Raw genomic sequence first — 17,805 nt, 5'->3', positions numbered from 1 at the left:
GTGGTTCGGTTAGGCTCGGCCATATTGTACACATTTTTGTGATGTACAGTGCCTTGCAAAAGTATTAATCCCCCTTGGCATTTTTCCTATTTTGTTCCATTACAACCTGTAATTTAAACGTTTTTTTATTTATTTGGATTTCATGTAATGGACATAGACAAAATAGTCCAAATTGGTGAAGTTAAATTAAAAAAATAACTTGTTTCAATTTTTTTTTTTTTTTTAAATAAACGGAAAAGTGATGCATGCATTTTTATTCACCCCCTTTGCTATGAAGCCCCTAAATAAGATCTGGTGCAACCAATTACCTTCAGAAGTCACATAATTAGTTAAATAAAGTCCACCTGTGTACAATCTAAGTGTCACATGATCTCAGTATATATACAACTATTCTGAAAGGCCCCAGAGTCTGCAACACCAGTAAGCAAGGGGCACCACCAAGCAAGCAGTACCATGAAGACCAAGGAGCTCTCCAAACAGGTCAGGGACAAAGTTGTGGAGAAGTACAGATCAGGGTTGGGTTATGAAAAAATATCTGAATCTTTGAATCCCACGGAGCACCATTAAATCAATTTTTTTTTAATGGAAATAATATGGCACCACAACAAACCTGCCAAGAGAGGGCCACCCACCAAAACTCACAGACCAGGCAAGGAGGGCATTAATCAGAGGCAACAAAGAGACCAAAGATAACTCTGAAGGAGCTGCAAAGCTCCACAGCGGAGATTGGAGTATCTGTCCATAGGACCACTTTAAGCCGTACATTCCACAGAGCTGGGGTTTACGGAAGAGTGGCCAGAAAAAAAGCCATTGCTTAAAGAAAAAAATCAACAGACATGTTTGGTGTTCACCAAAAGGCATGTGGGAGACTCCCCAAACATATGGAAGAAGGTACTCTGGTCACATGAGACTAAAATGTTGCTTTTTGGCCATCAAGGAAAACGCTGGCGCAAACCCAAAACCTCTCCTCACCGAACACCATCCCCACAGTGAATTATGGTGGTGGCAGAATCATGCTGTGGGGATGTTTTTCATCGGCAGGGACTGGGAAGCTGGTCAGAATTGAAGGAATGATGGATGGTGCTAAATACATGGAAATACTTGAGGGAAACCTGTTTGTCTTCCAGAGATTTGAGACTGGGATGGAGGTTCACCTTCCAGCAGGACAATGACCCTAAGCATACTGCTAAAGCAACACTTGAGTGGTTTATGGGGAAACATTTACATTTCTTGGAATGGCCTTGTCAAAACCCAGACCTCAATCCAATTGAGAATCTGTGGTATGACTTAACCTGTTATGGCTAGGGGGCAGTATTTTCACAGCCGGATAAAAAACGTACCCGATTTAATCTGATTATTACTCCTGCCCAGAAACTCGAATATGCATATAATTATTAGCTTTGGATAGAAAACACTCCAAAGTTTCTAAAACTGTTTGAATGGTGTCTGTGAGTATAACAGAACTCATTTGGCAGGCCAAAACCTGAGAAGATTCCATGCAGGAAGTGCCCTGTCTGACAATTTCTTGCCCTTCTTGATTATCTCTATCCATTACAGGGGATCTCTGCTGTTACGTGACACTTCCTACGGCTCCCATGGGCTCTCAGAAGGCGGCAAAAAGCTGAATCGTGGCTTTGCAGGCTCTGGCTGAAAAAAAGTAGTGCGTTTGGGTAGTGGCTGGTTACAGTACTGTGAGACTCAGGCGCGAGCCCGAGTCGACCTCATGCTTTGTTTTCTTTCGTCTGTTTACCTAAACGCAGATTCCCGGTCGGAATTTTATCGCTTTTTTACGAGAAAAATGGCATAAAAATTTATTTTAAACAGCGGTTGACATGCTTCGAAGTACGGTAATGGAATATTTAGATTTTTTTTGTCACGAATTGCGCCATGCGCACGACCCTGATTTACCATTTCGGATAGTGTCTGGGACGCACGAACAAAACGCCGCTATTCGGATATAACGATGGATTATTTTGGACCAAACCAACATTTGTTATTGAAGTAGCAGTCCTGGGAGTGCATTCTGACGAAGAACACCAAAGGTAATCAAACTTTTGTAATAGTAAATCGGAGTTTGGTCAGGGCTAAACTTGCTGGGTGTCTAAATAGCTAGCCGTGATGGCTGGGCTATCTACTCAGAATATTGCAAAATGTGCTTTCACCGAAAAGCTATTTTAAAATCTGACACCTCGATTGCACAAAGGAGTTCTGTATCTATAATTCTTAAAATAATTGTTATGTTTTTTGTGAACGTTTATCGTGAGTAATTTAGTAAATTCACCGGAGTTTTGCGGGGGGTATGCTAGTTCTGAACGTCACATGCTAATGTAAAAAGCTGTTTTTTGATATAAATATGAACTTGATTGAACAAAACATGCATGTATTGTATAACATAATGTCCTAGGTGTGTCATCTGATGAAGATCATCAAAGGTTAGTGCTGCATTTAGCTGTCTTCTGGGTTTTTGTGACATTATATGCTAGCTTGAAAAATGGGTGTCTGATTATTTCTGGCTTGGTACTCTGCTGACATAATCTAATGTTTTGCTTTCGCTGTAAAGCCTTTTTGAAATCGGACAGTGTGGTTAGATAAAGGAGAGTCTTGTCTTTAAAATGCTGTGAAATAGTCATATGTTTGAAAAATTGAAGTTTTTGTATTTTTGAGGAATTTGTAATTCGCGCCACGCCTATCATTGGATATTGGAGCAGGTGTTCCGCTAGCGGAACGTCTAGATGTAAGAGGTTAAATATTGCTCTACACCAGCAGAACCCATCCAACTTGAAAGAGCTGGAGCAGTTTTGCTTTGGAGACTGGGCAAAATTCCCAGTGGCTAGATGTGCCAAGTTTATAGTGACATACCCCAAGAGACTTGCAGCTGTAATTCAAAATGGTAGGCATGTTGTGTAAATCAAAATGATACAAACCCCCCCAAAAAAATCTATTTTAATTCCAGGTTGTAAGGCAACAAAATAGGAAAAATGCCAAGGTGGGATAATACTTTCGAACCAATGACTGTACTAATTACATCAGTGTTGAAAATAAAAACAAAAATACCAACCATAGGCCTACAGACCAGCATACTTAAATCGGGCTAATAAAACGTCCCTGTGGATTTTGTCTCAGATGACCACTTACATAAGGACAAAACCAGCAGACAACAGGTAAAGTACGTTCAAATAAAGTTAATTCAACAGTCTGACTTGTGATGGCTGGTGTTTCACCAACTTACATTACAACCAGTCAACTTGCAAATCAATACCTATATATCATATAGTAAAAAAGCTAACATTTTCCAGTGCAAGAGAGTTTAGGCTTACCTCGGCGACGTTGTACAGTGCGGTTGTTGTTCAGTCTGTTGTCTGCGTTTGGACGGCAAAAAATAGATCAGTGATTATATTGAAACTGAAAGAGTTTTTCTAATGTTTAAAATTAGGTTTCTGGGAAAGCACGACGTATCAAAAACATTCCATACTTGTGCCGCGTTCATGTGCTGGTAGATACTAGGAACTCTGACATGTACGATTTACTAACGACTTAAACGCGGCTTAGATCAGGTCATGTATCACTGAAGCTGAGTAGGGACTTTTTGTGAATAAACGTCGTGCTTTCCCCTGTGCATAACCAACACATAACTACAACCAATTAGCAAGTCCAAATAGAACTTGAAGGCAGCACTATTCCTACGGAGAACAATAGCCGATAATTGGCTCATTAACGCCGTTCACACAATTTAACATTTTGTTAATTCATTAAAAAGTCGGATACGTAAATTCCATCTCTTTTTTGACTGGTGAAAATAAGCCAAGAAAAATTGTCTAGGCAACTTTCACTTTCTGTATCTGCAGCCAAATGGGTGTCACTAGTTATAATGTACCTACTTAAAATGTTATTCTAATTCTAATCCTAACCTTAACCACACTGTTAACATTATGCCTAACCTTAAATTAAGACCAAAAAGCAACATTGTTTTGAATTTTTATGATTATAGACATTTTTGACTTGTGGTAACTAGTGGAAACTCCCCTTGGAATACAGTGCATTCGAAAAGTATTCAGACCCCTTGACTTTTTCCACATTTAGTTACATCACATACTTATTCTAAAATTGATTAAATTAAATGTTTTCTTCATTAATCTACACACAATACCCCATAATGACAGTGAAAACAGCTTTTTATAGAAATGTTTGCAAATGTATTAAAAATTACAACAGAAGTATTCAGAACCTTTGCTATGAGACTGGAAATTGAGCTCAGGTGCATCTTGTTTCCATTGATCATCCTTGAGATGTCGCTACAACTTGTTTGGAGTCCACCTGTGGTAATTTCAATTGATTGGACATGATTTGGAAAGACACAAACTTCTCTATATAAGGTCCCACAGTTGATGTCAGAGCAAAAACCAAGCCAAGGAATTGTCCGTGGAGCTCTGAGACAGGATTGTGTCGAGGAACAGATCTGATGAAGGGTACCAAAAAAATTGTGCACCATTGAATGCCCCCAAGAACACAGTGGCCTCCATCATTCTTAAATGGAAGAAGTTTGGAACCACCAAGACTCTTCCTAGAGCTGGCCGCCTGGCCAAACTGAGCAATCGGGGGAGAAGGGCCTTGGTCAGAGAAGTGACGAAGAAACCGATGGTCACTCTGACAGAGACCCAGCGTTTCTCTGTGGAGATGGGAGAACCTTCCAGAAGGACAACCATCTCTGCAACACTCCACCAATGAGGCCTTTATGGTAGAGTGGCCAGAAAGAAACCACTCCCCAGTAAAAGGCACATGACAGCCCGCAAGGAATTTCCCAAAAGGCACCTAAAGACTCTCAGAGCATGAGAAACAAGATTCCCTGGTCTGAGGAAACCAAGATTTAACTCTTTGGCCTGAATGCCAATCGTCACATCTGGAGGAAACCTGGCACCATCCCTATGGTGAAGCATGGTGGTGGTGGCAGCATCATGCTGTGAGGATGTTTTTCAGAGTCAGGGACTGGGAGACTAGTCAGGATCGAGGGAAAGATGAACGGAGCAAAGTACAGAGAGATCCTTGATGAAAACCTGCTCCAGAGCGCTCAGGACCTCAGACAGGGATGAAGGGTCACCTTCCAACAATACAACAAACCTAAGAGCACAGCCAAGAAAACGCAGGGGTGGCTTCTGGACAAGTTTCTGAATGTCCTGAGTGGCCCAGCAAGAGCCCGGACTTGAACCCGATCGAACATCTCTGGAGAAAATAGCTGTTCAGTAACGCTTCTCATCCAACCTGACAGAGCTTGAGAGGATCTGCAGAGAAGAATGAGAGATACTCCCCAAATACAGGAGTGCTAAGCTTGTAGCGTCATACCCAAGAAGACTCAAGGCAGTAATTGCTGCCAAAGAAGCTTCAACAAAGTACTGAGTAAAAAGTCTGAATACTTATGCAAATGTGATATCAGTTTTTTTATTTGTAATACATTTGCAAACATTTCTAAAAACCTGTTTTTGCTTTGTCATTAAGGGGTATTGTGTGTATGTAGATTGATGAGGGTAAAAGGGGTCTGACTACTTTCCGAATGCACTGTAGGTATTCTACAGTGTATCAACCCCCTGCCATTTTACAGCTGGTTTGGAGCAGGCTTAAGTCAATTATGTGAGTAGGCTAGAATCGACAAATGCTTTTCCATACCCAGAAAACAATTTAATGTTTGAAGACGAATTTCATAATGAAATTGAAGCTAACATTGGACAATATTTTAACTTCACTTTTAATTGTATATGCATATGGCTCAGCCATTTTAATTATGCAGATCTTAAAAAGAAAATACATAGCCTATACAGAAGTCCTAGGCTATATCATATTCACCTGAACTATATTTAATTAATCATTTTATTATAGATTGAATATTTGTTGGAGCTGTAGGCTGATCATCCAGTGAAGTCACTTGACCATGGATTCCCCAATGTGCCTTGTCGAGAACGCCGACTGTGAGCTTCATGTACTTCCTGGTGCCATCAAGTACCTGATGAGCCTGAACCAGCAAGTCGTAGTTGGGGCGGTGGTCGGGCTGTACCGCACCGGCAAGTCTTACCTCATGAACAAGCTGGCTGGAAAGATAAGAGGTGAGACCATTGGTGAAAATCTGATATCAACTTTGGAGGGGACAATTACATGAAATTTTCTCAAGAGCAATTCCTGAGGGGGACACCAAAAGTAGTGCTGTAAAACATAGCCTACATTGTAATATGGTAAATGTATATTGAGGAACCAAAGAAATAAGGTGTTTGCCGTACTCCTAACTACCGGTACCCAAAACTACACAACTAATCACAACAGCAATACCATTGCCTTTAACAAATCTTAGTTCAGTCACCAGTTTAAGTTGAGAGTGGGGGTATCCATGGCATTTTCCAATTATGTTCCTATTTTACAAGTAAAAAAAATTGAGAACCTTTCATAATGTTGCCAAACAAAGACTCAACAAACTTACCTGAGACTCCCTGTCTCTGCCAGTCTGTCCCTGCATATCTGTCCCCAACTCTGCTGTCTGTGTGCCATCTGTTGCCTGCTCTGCCTAATGACATCATTGTGAAACATTTCCATTAGAATTTCATTTCTTTCTTTATGAACATTTTATCAACTAGTCTTTGAGATATTAGGCTACTAGGGTTCTTACTATGCGTTTCGGTGTATTGAAAAATACTCTGATGTCCGTCTTTTATTTTTCTGCCATTTTTCTACCTGGCTGGCTGGCTGGCTACACACACACAGGTTATTTACAGTAGGAGATGGGCTTCTATCATCTTCAATCATTCTATTTGGGCTTCGATCTAAAAGGTAGCTAGCAAATGTGAAACGGATTAAAATGACAAGAGTTGACAGCTGTATGAGTTCACCATTTACACAACATATGCTGCAACCTTTTGTAATTTTAATAGTTTGTTTCATATTGGCTGGCTTCCAACAATAGCTGAATTTGCAAAGCGAGCGAGCACCAATTCAGTTTCAGTGGTGTTTGCTATAATCTTTGCTACCCGGGTTAAATAAAGGTGAAATAAAATAAATAAATAAAAGTTCACTTGCGACAATTTAGCTTTTGCAACGAGACCATTAAATATATTTAAGACAATGGTAGAAGAGAGTGTAGTTCTGTTCGGTTTGGATTTCAATTTATCGCTAACCTTATCACAGGGACTTTGAAGCACTAACTTACATCATCTGCATGCTGATTCCATCTTTGACGACGCCACATAAATGGAATAGGTACTAGCTAGCTTAATAGTTAATATTTGCGCGCTAGCTCTGCATATTCAGCTAGTGTGTGTGCGCGATTGACTGGATTAACCTCACGTCAGTTATGTGCATTGAGTGCCTTTCAGACAGTAGATACGACCTCTCTGTTAGCTAGCAAGCTAAGGAACTGGCAGTGGATCAAACCATTGTGAGGCAAAGGGTGGGGGGCTTGCAATCTTTTGAAACTTAAAAACGCGCTATTAAGTGTCTATAATCAGCACAATTGCTTTCATTGAGTATTATTAATATTATTTAAATTACATAGTTATGTTTCAGTGATATATTGGGGGGGACAAATCATATTTTTCCCAGGATGGGGGGGTCGTGTCCCCCCCGTCCCCCCCGGGATTTCCGCCCCTGGGTGAGACAGAGACTGACTGATGCTGAGAGACATATCTGAATTCACAAACTGGTTTGGGCATCATCTGTGCCTCAATAGTCAATTCTTTTAAAATAAATATATATAAAAAATAAAAAAAAATATTCTTAAAATGGTCTTTGAAATATTGATTTAGGTTTTGCCCTGGGAGCCACCATTCAATCCAAGACTAAGGCAATCTGGATGTGGTGTGTGCCTCACCCTGAAAAAAGAGACCACACCCTGGTGCTGCTGGATACAGAGGGGCTGGGGGACGTGGAGAAGGTGAGAGGTCAACGTTCAGTCTCTTTAAAATTCACATTAGTAATCTAGCACAGTGAACAAATATCTAAACACACATACACTACATGACCAAAAGTATGTGGACACATAGGCATTAATATGGAGTTGGTCCTCCCTTCGCTGCTATAACAACCTCCACTCTTCTGGGAAAGCGTTCCAATAGATGTTGGAACATCGCTGCGGGGACTTGCTTCCATGCAGCCACAAGAGCGTTAGTGAGGTTGGGCACTGATGTTGGGCGATTAGGCCTGGCTCGCAGTTGCTGGTCCATTTCATCCCAAAGGTGTTCGACAGGGTTAAGGTCAAGTCTGTGTGCAGGCCAGTCAAGTTCTTCCACACTGATCTCGACAATCCATTTCTATATGGACCTCGCTTTGTGCACAGGGGCATTGTCATGCTGAAACAGGAAAGGGCATTTCCCAAACTGTTGCCGCAAAGTTGGAAGCATAGAATTGTCCTAGAATGTCATTGTATACTGTAGCATTAAGATTTCCCTTCACTGGAATTAAGGCGCCTAGCCCAAACCATGAAAAACAGCCCCAGACCATTATTCCTCCTCCTCCAAACTTTACAGTTGGCATTATGCATTCGGGCAGGTAGCATTCTCCTGGCATCCGTCAAACCCAGATTTGTCCGTCGGACTGCCAGATGGTTAAGCGTGATTCATAACTCCAGAGAATGCGTTTCCACTGCTCCAGAGTCCAATGGCGGTGAGCTTTACACCACTCCACCCGACGCGTGGCATTGCGCATGGTGACCTTAGGCTTGTGTGTGGCTGCTCGGCCATGGAAACCCATTCATGAGCCTCCTGCGAACAGTTCTTGTGCTGACGTTACTTCCAGAGGCAGTTTGGAACTCGGTAGTGAGTGTTGCAACCGAGGACAGGCGATTTTTAAGCTCTATGCGTTTCAGCACTCGGCGGTCTGTTCTGTGAGCTTGTGTGGCCTACCACTTCACGGCTGAGCCTTTGCGTTGTTGCTCCTAGATGTTTCCACTTCTCAATAACAGCACTTACAGTTCACCGGAGCAGCTCTAGCAGGGCAGAAATTTGACAATGTGACTTGTTGGAAAGTCACTGAGCTCTTCAGTAAGGCCATTCTCCTGCCAATCTTTGTCTATGAAGATTGCATGGCTGTGTACTCGATTTTATACATCTGTCAGCAACGGGTGTGACTTAAATAGCTCAACCCAGTCATTTGAAGGGGTGTCCACTTTTTTTTTTGTATATATAGTGCATTTTTTATTATTTCATTTCATTTAGCCAGATCACCAATAGGAATGTTGCTGTTAAGCAGTACTCTGGTCTACAACAGTCGAGGGACCATCGACAATCAAGCCGTGGAGAATCTCCAGTATCCTTTAAACCAATATCTATTTCCCCATGGCAAACCTCCCCTGTTTCCTCTCCTATTGACTTAACAGGTGTACATATCACATGGTTAGGGGATATTTCCCCCAACCGGGCCATTTCTTAGAACTCCCTCTTATATTGAAAGTGAAAGTGCTGTATGTTTGTGTATCTATTGGATGCTGAGCAAAATATCCTTATAGACCTGGAGCAATATATTGTGTTACTGACAGCATTAATTAAGTGTTTGCAGAATGTTCAACACACTGTACTTTGTTGGATCAATTCCCTTAGGGGTTACTCAGTGCATGTGGACACAGTCCATTCAAAAATAAACTGAAACTGCTCGTATGCTATAACTGTTGTATAGCAAGTCCTTTTACAACTGTCGCAGGCACATGTCAATGTAGACGCACATGATTTTTAAGAACTTTGGTAGCTTTTATCAGTCAATCCTCAACCGGCCCTATAGATATGTGAGTGAGCTGACAGAGCGGATCAAGGTGAATTCTTCCAGTGCAGCTTCATCCTCTCATGATGACGAGGAAGGAGGGGACGCCCAGTTTGTGCAGTTCTTTCCGAATTTTGTGTGGGCCATCAGAGATTTCACTCTACTACTCGAGATCGACGGTAGAAACGTCACCGAAGATGAGTATCTGGAGCATTCCCTGGAACTCAGAAAAGGTGACATTAGCACTAGCCACCACCCCAATGATCAACTGTGCACAATGTCTCTAGAATAGAGCTCCCCATGAACAATTATTCAGTTGGAACAATCACTATCTCAAAGAGCATGGGGGTTGGGAAACAAGATGATTGATATTTGCTCTGACACTTGCTAAATTACACGTTATAAAATCATTCCTATGGAAATGTATTGTAGGATTACACTCATAATCAAACAGACTCATAAATCAAGTGACACAATTATTTTATCCAGTTTGTTTATTGGTCATAAAGTCTTATGCCTCATGTTAATTTAAGCATATCTCTGTATATGCTTATCTGTTAATGATTGTGTGTTTGGATGGTGAACTAAGAGCCATCCAAACACAGATTAGGCCTCCAGACGAGATTCTCCATTGAACACACTTTTGTGTCCAGGACAAGGCCTAGTCTGTGTCTGGGAAACTGGCCCTAAAAATAGACTAATGTCAACTGTAATGGTGAATGCTGACTATCATTCAGGTGGGGGTAAAAAGAACCTGATGTACAACCTCCCACGACAGTGCATCCGGAACTACTTCCCCTCGCGCAAGTGCTTTGTATTCCCCACCCCTACAACTCCTGCCAACATGCCCCATCTGAATTCCATGGACGAGGCTGACCTCTGTGGAACCTTCCGAAAGGTTGCAGATACTTTCTGCCGCTTCATTTTCCAGGAGAGCCGTACAAAAACTGTCAAAGGGGGCCACAAAGTTACCGGGAGAAGTAAGTAAAAAATCTGCAGATTCTGCACAGATGTATTGAATGTTTCAATAAGCATTTCTCTATGGCTGGCCATGCTTTCCTCCTGACTAACCCGGCCAACAGCTCCGCACCCCCCACAGCTACTTGCCCAAGCCTCCCAAGCTTCTCGTTCACCCAAATTCAGACAGCAGATGTTCTGAAAGAGCTGCAAAACCTGGACCCGTACAAATCAGCTGGGCTAGACAATCTGGACCCTCTCTTTCTAAAATTATCCGCCATCATTGTTGCAACCCCTATTACCAGTCTGTTCAACCTCTCTTTCGTATTGTCCGAGATCCCTAAAGATTGGAAAGCTGCCGCGGTCATCCCCCTCTTCAAAGGGGGTGACACTCTAGACCGATATCCATCCTGCGCTGCCTTTCTAAAGTCTTTGAAAGCCAAGTTAATAAACTGATCAATGACCATTTCGAATCTCACCGTACCTTCTCCGCTGTGCAGTCCGCTTTCCGAGCTGGTCACAGATGCACCTCAGCCATGCTCAAGGTACTAAACTATATCATAACTGCCATCGATAAAAGCCAGTACTGTGCAGCCGTATTCATTGACCTGGCCAAGGCTTTCGACTCTGTCTATCACAGTATTCTTATCGGCAGACTCAACAGCCTTGGTTTCTCAAATGACTGCCTGGCCTACTTCTCAGACAGAGTTCAGTGTGTCAAATCGGAGGTCCTGTTATCCGAACCTCTGGCAGTTTCTATGGGGGTACCACAGGGTTCAATTCTCGGGCCGACTCTTTTCTCTGTATATATCAACGATGTCGCTCTTGCTGCGGGTGATTCCCTGATCCACCTTTACGCAGACGACACCATTCTGTATACATCTGGCCCTTCTTTGGATATTGTTACCAAACTCCAAACGAGCTTCAATGCCATACAACACTCCTTTTGTGGCCTCCAACTGCTCTTAAACGCTAGTAAAACTAAATGCATGCTTTTCAACCGTTCGCTGCCCGCACTCGCCCGCCCGACTAGCATCACTACTCTGGACGGTTCTGACTTAGAATATGTGGACATCTACAAATACCTAGGTGTCTGGCTAGACTGTAAACTCTCCTTCCAGACTCATATTAAACATCTCCAATCCAAAATTAAATCTAGAATTGTCTTCCTATTTCGCAACCAAGCCTCCTTCACTCACGCCACCAAACATACCCTCGTAAAACTGACTATCCTACCGATCCTCGACTTCGGCGACGTCATTTAAAAAATAGCCTCCAACACTCTACTCTGCAAACTGGATGCAGTCTATCACAGTGCCATCCGTTTTGTCACCAAAGCCCCATATACCACCCACCACCACGACCTGTATGCTCTCGTCCACTGGCCCTCGCTACATATTCGTTGCCAGACCCGCTGGCTTCAGGTCATCTATAAGTCTTTGCTAGGTAAAGCTCCGCCTTATCTCAGCTCACTGGTCACGATAACAACACCTACTCGTAGCACGCACTCCAGCAGGTATATCTCACTGGTCATCCCCAAAGCCAACACCTGCTTTGGCCGCCTTCCAGTTCTCTGCTGCCAATGACTGGAATAAATTGCAAAAACCGCTGAAGCTGGAGACTTATATTTCCCTCACTAGCTTTAAACATTAGCTATCTGAGCAGCTAACCGATCGCTGCAGCTATACATAGCACATCTGTAAATAGCCCATCCAATGTACCTACCTCATTCCCATATTGTTTTTATTTACTTTTCTGCTCTTTTGCACACCAGTATTTCTACTTGCACGTCATCATCTGCACATCTATCACTCCAGTGTTAATTTGCTAAATTGTAATTACTTCGCTACTATGGACAATTTTTTGCCTTACCTCCTCATTTGCACACATTGTGTATATAGACTTTCTTTTTTTTCTATTGTGTTATTGACTGTACGCTTGTTTATTCCATGTGTAACTCTGAGTTGTTGTTTGTGTCGAAGTGCTTTGCTTTATCTTTGCCAGGTCGCAGTTGTAAATTACAACTTGTTCTCAACTAGCCTACCTGGTTAAATAAAGGTCTAATAAAAAATGTAAAAATTGTAGCCTACGTTATTGTACCACCAAATGTATACACTTGTATTTTTCTTCCCGCCTCTTATCTGATTGCAGTGCTCGGCCACTTGGTTAACACCTATGTGGAGACCATAGCCAAAGGCTCTGTGCCCTGTCTGGAGAATGCAGTGCTGGCCATGGCTCAAATTGAGAACCAGGCTGCTGTGGATGAGGGCCAGGTAGTATACCAGAGGGGCATGGAGGAGGTGAAGGCCTTATTCCCTGTGGCCATGGGTCAGATTTCAGCTCATCACCTCCGCTCAGACCACCAGGCCACGCAGGCTTTCATGAAACGATCCTTCAAAGACGAAAATGGGGATTTCTTGAAAGCGTTGGCGGTAAGGGTCATCATTTCAGATCTGTGCCTGGTACAAACACTGCTTTAGTTCTTAACTCTGTCAAGGACCACTTTTTACAAATTCTTCCCTAAAACAGTCTTGACTCCTGCAGGTGGCCATTGCAAAGCACTACGCTGACCTTCTCAACCAGAACGAGGATGCCTCAGAGAAGAAGTGTGCGTCCCTTCTGGAGAAGCTGTCTGCTCCGATGGCCCAGAAGATTAAGGAGGGGATCTACGCTACACCTGGGGGATATGAGCTTTACTGCATTCACCATGACAACATGGTGGCACAATACTGGGCCGAGCCTGATAAAGGAGTTAGGGTAAGAATCCTTTCTAGGGCTGAAACATTCATAAAAAAATCCATATTAAACACTGGAGCTGTTCTCATCTTTCAGGCCGATCCACTTAGTTTATATTCCGTAAATGGATTGCTGTTTCTATCAATCTCTGTTACTGTTATGATTCACATTAGCTTCCATCTGCAGCATCATACCAGAAACAGATTGCCATCAACGAATGATGAAACATGTAGCCTTTTGGGGTATTTTCTGCAGGCTGAGGAGATTCTTGAGCAGTTCCTGAGGGAGAAGAGTCTAGAGAAAAATTCCATCCTACAAGCTGACAAAAAATGGACAGAAAATTAGAAAAATATCCACGGTAAGTCCAAAATATAGCATTGAGATGTTATTATCTGGCTCCATTCAAGTTTCTGGTTGGAGTGACTTCTCACAATAAATTGGTGATAATCTTGCACGAAGTCAACATAGATCTGGGATGTTTGAAAGAGTAATCTAAAAGTTATGGCCTACTCCAGAACATGGAAAAGATCAGGGGCTGTCTGTTGACTCCATATGAGAGAGAACATGAGTAGTCCAGAAGCTAGAGTGTTTTCCTACCTCAACTCTTCTTTTGGACCATGCAGAGGAGAAGGAGAGATCAGCTGTGTTGGAGCAGGAGAAGAAGGCTGCTGAAGAGAAACGGTTGGAGATGGAGCGCACCATGGAGAACGCCGCAGCCCGTCTGGTGTTCAACCTTCCCAAGTTCTCTCACGTCACCCCGCTCCTCCGCTCTCTCCACTGGCTTCCAGTTGAAGCTCGCATCCGCTACAAGACCATGGTGATTGCCTATGGAGCTGTGAAGGGAACGGCACCTCCATACCTTCAGGCTCTGATTAGGCCCTACACCCAAACAAGGGCACTGTGTTCATCCACCTCTGGCCTGCTCGCCTCCCTACCTCTGAGGAAGCACAGTTCCCGCTCAGCCCAGTCAAAACTGTTCGCTGCTCTGGCACCCCAATGGTGGAACAAGCTCCCTCACGACGCCAGGACAGCGGAGTCAATCACCACCTTCCGGAGACACCTGAAACCCCACCTCTTTAAGGAATACCTAGGATAGGATAATGTAATCCTTCTAACCCCCCCCCCCCCCCCCCTTAAAAGATTTAGATGCACTATTGTAAAGTGGTTGTTCCACTGGATATCATAAGGTGAATGCACCAATTTGTAAGTCGCTCTGGATAAGAGCGTCTGCTAAATGACTTAAATGTAAAGGAGAACGATCGCAGAAGCAAAGACGAGAAGTTGAAGCAGATGGAAGAGAAGATGAAGGAGGAGATGAAGCAAGAGGAACGGGACTTCCACAGGGCCTTGGAGTGCAAGATGCAGAAGCAGAAGGATCTGCTGGAGAAGGGCCACAAGGAGAAGGCTGACTTAATGAGACAGGAGATAGAGGAGTTCAAGAAGAGCAACAAACCTGTGAAGGAAGGAGGTGGTTTCCTTGAGTCTACAGTTATGCCTGTTCTTCGATTTGGATTGGACACTGCCAACACTTTCTTTCAATATAAGCTCATGAGGGGAGGTTTTATGAAGTAGAAACATTGTGTATTACTTGAGCATGTACACATTTGTTAGCTTTATCTAGCAATGTAAAGCGAAAAGTCAAGTTAATAGCCAAGCTTAGAATCCATATAAGCTTTATATGCAAGAGTGAAATATTATTATTTTTCTTATACAGTATATGTGTCATGTCCTGACCATAGAAAGCTGTTATTTTCTATGGTAGAGTAGGTCAGGGTGTGACAGGCGGTTTTTCTAGTTTAGATTTTCTATGTTGTTATGTTCTAGTTTTTGTATTTCTATGTTGTTTTTTGGATGAGCTCCGATTAGAGACAGCTGGTCATCGTTGTCTCTAATTGGAGATCATACTTAAGTAGTTGTTTTTCCCACCTGGGTTTGTGGGAGATTGTTTTTGAGTTAGTGTATGTTGCACCTCTTCGTCACGGTTTGTTGTTTTTGTTCTTTAGTTTATTTGTGTATCTTGCACGAACAACGTGACAATATGTATTTACAGGTTTTGGTGAAATTATCACTGTACTACTATAGCGCTTAAATCTAGAGGCTTTAATAAAAATATTTGTAGACTATAACTAAGACTTATCTTTAACTGTAATATACACTCAACAAAAATATAAACGCAACAATTTCAAAGATTTTACTGAATTACATATAAGGAAATCAATCAACTGAAATAAATTCATTAGGCCCTAATCTATGGATTTATCATGACTGGGAATGCAGATATGCATCTGTTGGTCACAGATACCTTTAAAAAAAGGTAGGGGGGTGGACCAGGAAACCAGTCAGTATCTGGTGTGACCACCATTTGCCTCATGCAGCACAACACATCTCCTTCGCATAGAGTTGATCAGGGCATTGATTGTGGAATGTTGTCCCACTCCTCTTCAATAGCTGTGTGAAGTTGCTGGATGTTGGCAGGAACTGGAACAAAATGTCGATCCAGAGCATCCCAGAACTGGGACATTTTCAACTTCCAAAAATTGTGTACAGATCTTTGCGACATGGGACCTTGCATTATCATGCTCAAACATGAGGTGATGGCGGCAGATGAATGGCACGACAATGGGCCTCAGGATCTCGTCACAGTATCTCTGTGCATTCAACTTGCCATCGATAAAATGCAATTGTGTTTGTTGTCCGTTGCTTATGCTGGCCCACACCATAACCCCACCGCCACAATGGGGCACTCTGTTCACATCAGCAAACCGCTCGCCGACACAATGCCCTACATGCTGTCTGCCATCTGCCCTGTACAGTTGAAACTGTGATTCATCCGTGAAGAGCACACTTCTCCAGCGTGCCAGTGGCCATCGAAGGTGGCCAAACTGCAGTCAGGTCAAGACCCTGTTGAGGACGACGAGCATGCAGGTGAGCTTCCCTGAGACAGTTTGTGCAGAAAGTGGATGTGGAGGTCCTGGGCTGGTGTGGTTACATGTGGTCTGCGGTGTTGAGGCCGGTTAGACATACTGAAATGAACATTCCATTCTCTGGCAATAGCTCTGGTGGACATTCCTACAATCAGCATGCCAATTGCATGCTACCTCAACTTCAGACATCTGTGGCATTGTGTTGTGTGATAACTGCTCATTTGAGTGGCCTTTTATTGTCCCCAGCACAAGGTGCATCTCTGTAATGATCATGTTGTTTAATCATCTTCTTGATATGCCGCAGTAGGCCACAGATGGGAGTAGGCCACACCCTCTGGTGATGTCAGCGTTGACTTTCTGAATGGTATGGGGATGAAAGTCTTTGCGGGGCAGCAGAGTGGAGATGGTGATGTGGGAGTTGGGGAACCACTCAAAGGCCCTCTCTGCTACTCTGTTGACCAGAGCTGCCTACTCTCTCCTGCTCCTCTCGCAGGTTGTTGGTGCTGCTGTGAATAATAATGTGGACTGGTGTGCCAAAGTCAGACTGGGACAGGATGTGGAGTGCATCCTGTGTTTTTCGACACCATATTTTGGACACCTTGTGGTGGGGGAAGAGTTTATCCTCTTGGATGAATTTCCCATTTGAGTCAATGAGGATGGCCACATCAGTGGGTTTTACGGTCTGGGGCTGGGGTACACAGGGCCTGTGTACAAGGAGGGGTGTGTGGGGGTGTGTCAAGGGGGGGCAGAGAGCTTCTCTCTGTAGTAGGTGTCCCAATGTGAGCCTCCTTGTTGACTGGGGGTGTGGGTAAAGGGTTGTTGGTATGGGAGGGTTGTGGGTGAAGGTGGGTCAGTGGGGTTGTTAGGGGTGGTGAGGGGCTGCAGCTTCTATCTAGGAGTCTCTACAGTTTGCTCTCTGTGCTGCAGCACCCTCTTGATGACTGAACTCCTTTGCCATCTCCTCCTTTACCTGCACTAGCTCTCTCCTCATGGTGGCCTTACCTCCTCAAGAGCTGTGGTAAGGCTCTCTCTCAGCTCCTGGACAGAGTTCTTCAGCTGTGTCCTGTACTGGTTGATCTGGTCCTGTAGTAGCTCTGTGTCTGGGCTCGAGGTGGTGTAGCTCAGTAACCCATACATCTAACAGAGCCAGCCTGTCTCTCAGCAGGCTGATGGTAGTGTGGTCTTGGCTCTGGTGGTGGTAGGCAGGCAGGGGGAGTATAGACCTGTTGTGTAGGTGTAGGTGTGGGCCCGGGCTCCTGCTGTTGGGGTGCCTGAGGTGAGGGGAGAGGTCGAGGTGCTGTCCTTGTCTTTTTTTGTTTCCGCTATCTTGCACAAAAGAGCTGAGTGCAGCCTCACTGCCCTGGACCATGACAGTGCCGTTCTGGTACGTTTACCGTCAGAAACCTGTTTTCCTGATCCTTCTCACTGTCCTCAAAAATGTGGATTTGCCTTCTCTTGCAGATGC

At 43.5% G+C, this 17,805-nt stretch overlaps 2 protein-coding genes across 5 annotated transcripts in view; one reads left to right on the top strand and one right to left on the bottom strand.

Moving 5' to 3' along the window:
• The window catches only part of LOC106582236 (guanylate-binding protein 3-like), a 46,682-nt gene that overhangs the window by 17,507 nt on the left and 11,370 nt on the right, over positions 1–17,805 (bottom strand). The window contains exons 2-4 of one of the 4 annotated variants that reach the window (XM_082967113.1): positions 6,461–6,544; positions 5,836–6,077; positions 3,318–3,359 (exon numbers count right to left, since the gene is read on the bottom strand). The exons of 1 other annotated variant lie outside the window; for it this stretch is intronic. The gene's annotated coding sequence lies outside the window, so the exon portion shown is untranslated. Of the gene's footprint in view, positions 1–3,317; positions 3,777–5,835; positions 6,078–6,460; positions 6,545–17,805 lie in introns of those variants that run through there. 2 more of the 4 variants (XM_082967112.1, XM_082967114.1) reach the window with 2 other exon arrangements.
• Positions 9,166–14,988, top strand: LOC106582238 (guanylate-binding protein 1-like). The gene is made up of 8 exons (XM_045704900.1): positions 9,166–9,276; positions 9,745–9,956; positions 10,461–10,703; positions 12,832–13,112; positions 13,225–13,437; positions 13,672–13,708; positions 14,040–14,140; positions 14,668–14,988. Exons 1-8 carry the CDS (start codon positions 9,203–9,205, stop codon positions 14,986–14,988), a joined length of 1,482 nt encoding a protein of 493 aa, XP_045560856.1. The 5' UTR covers positions 9,166–9,202.

Source organism: Salmo salar, chromosome 21, assembly GCF_965601325.2.
Source record: "Salmo salar chromosome 21, fSalSal1, whole genome shotgun sequence".
NCBI classification, from domain to species: domain Eukaryota; kingdom Metazoa; phylum Chordata; class Actinopteri; order Salmoniformes; family Salmonidae; genus Salmo; species Salmo salar.
Note: the sequence above shows the minus strand (reverse complement) of the source record. Positions and strands in the feature narration are given on the sequence as shown.

Bases quoted from the DNA above. Each gene is read 5' to 3' on its own strand.
- LOC106582238 (XM_045704900.1), top strand. From the start codon at position 9,203: ATGTTGCTGTTAAGCAGTACTCTGGTCTACAACAGTCGAGGGACCATC. The intron at 13,113-13,224 runs GTAAGGGTCATC...TGACTCCTGCAG, and splicing joins ATTTCTTGAAAGCGTTGGCG to GTGGCCATTGCAAAGCACTA. The intron at 14,141-14,667 runs GTGTTCAACCTT...TTAAATGTAAAG, and splicing joins AGAACGCCGCAGCCCGTCTG to GAGAACGATCGCAGAAGCAA.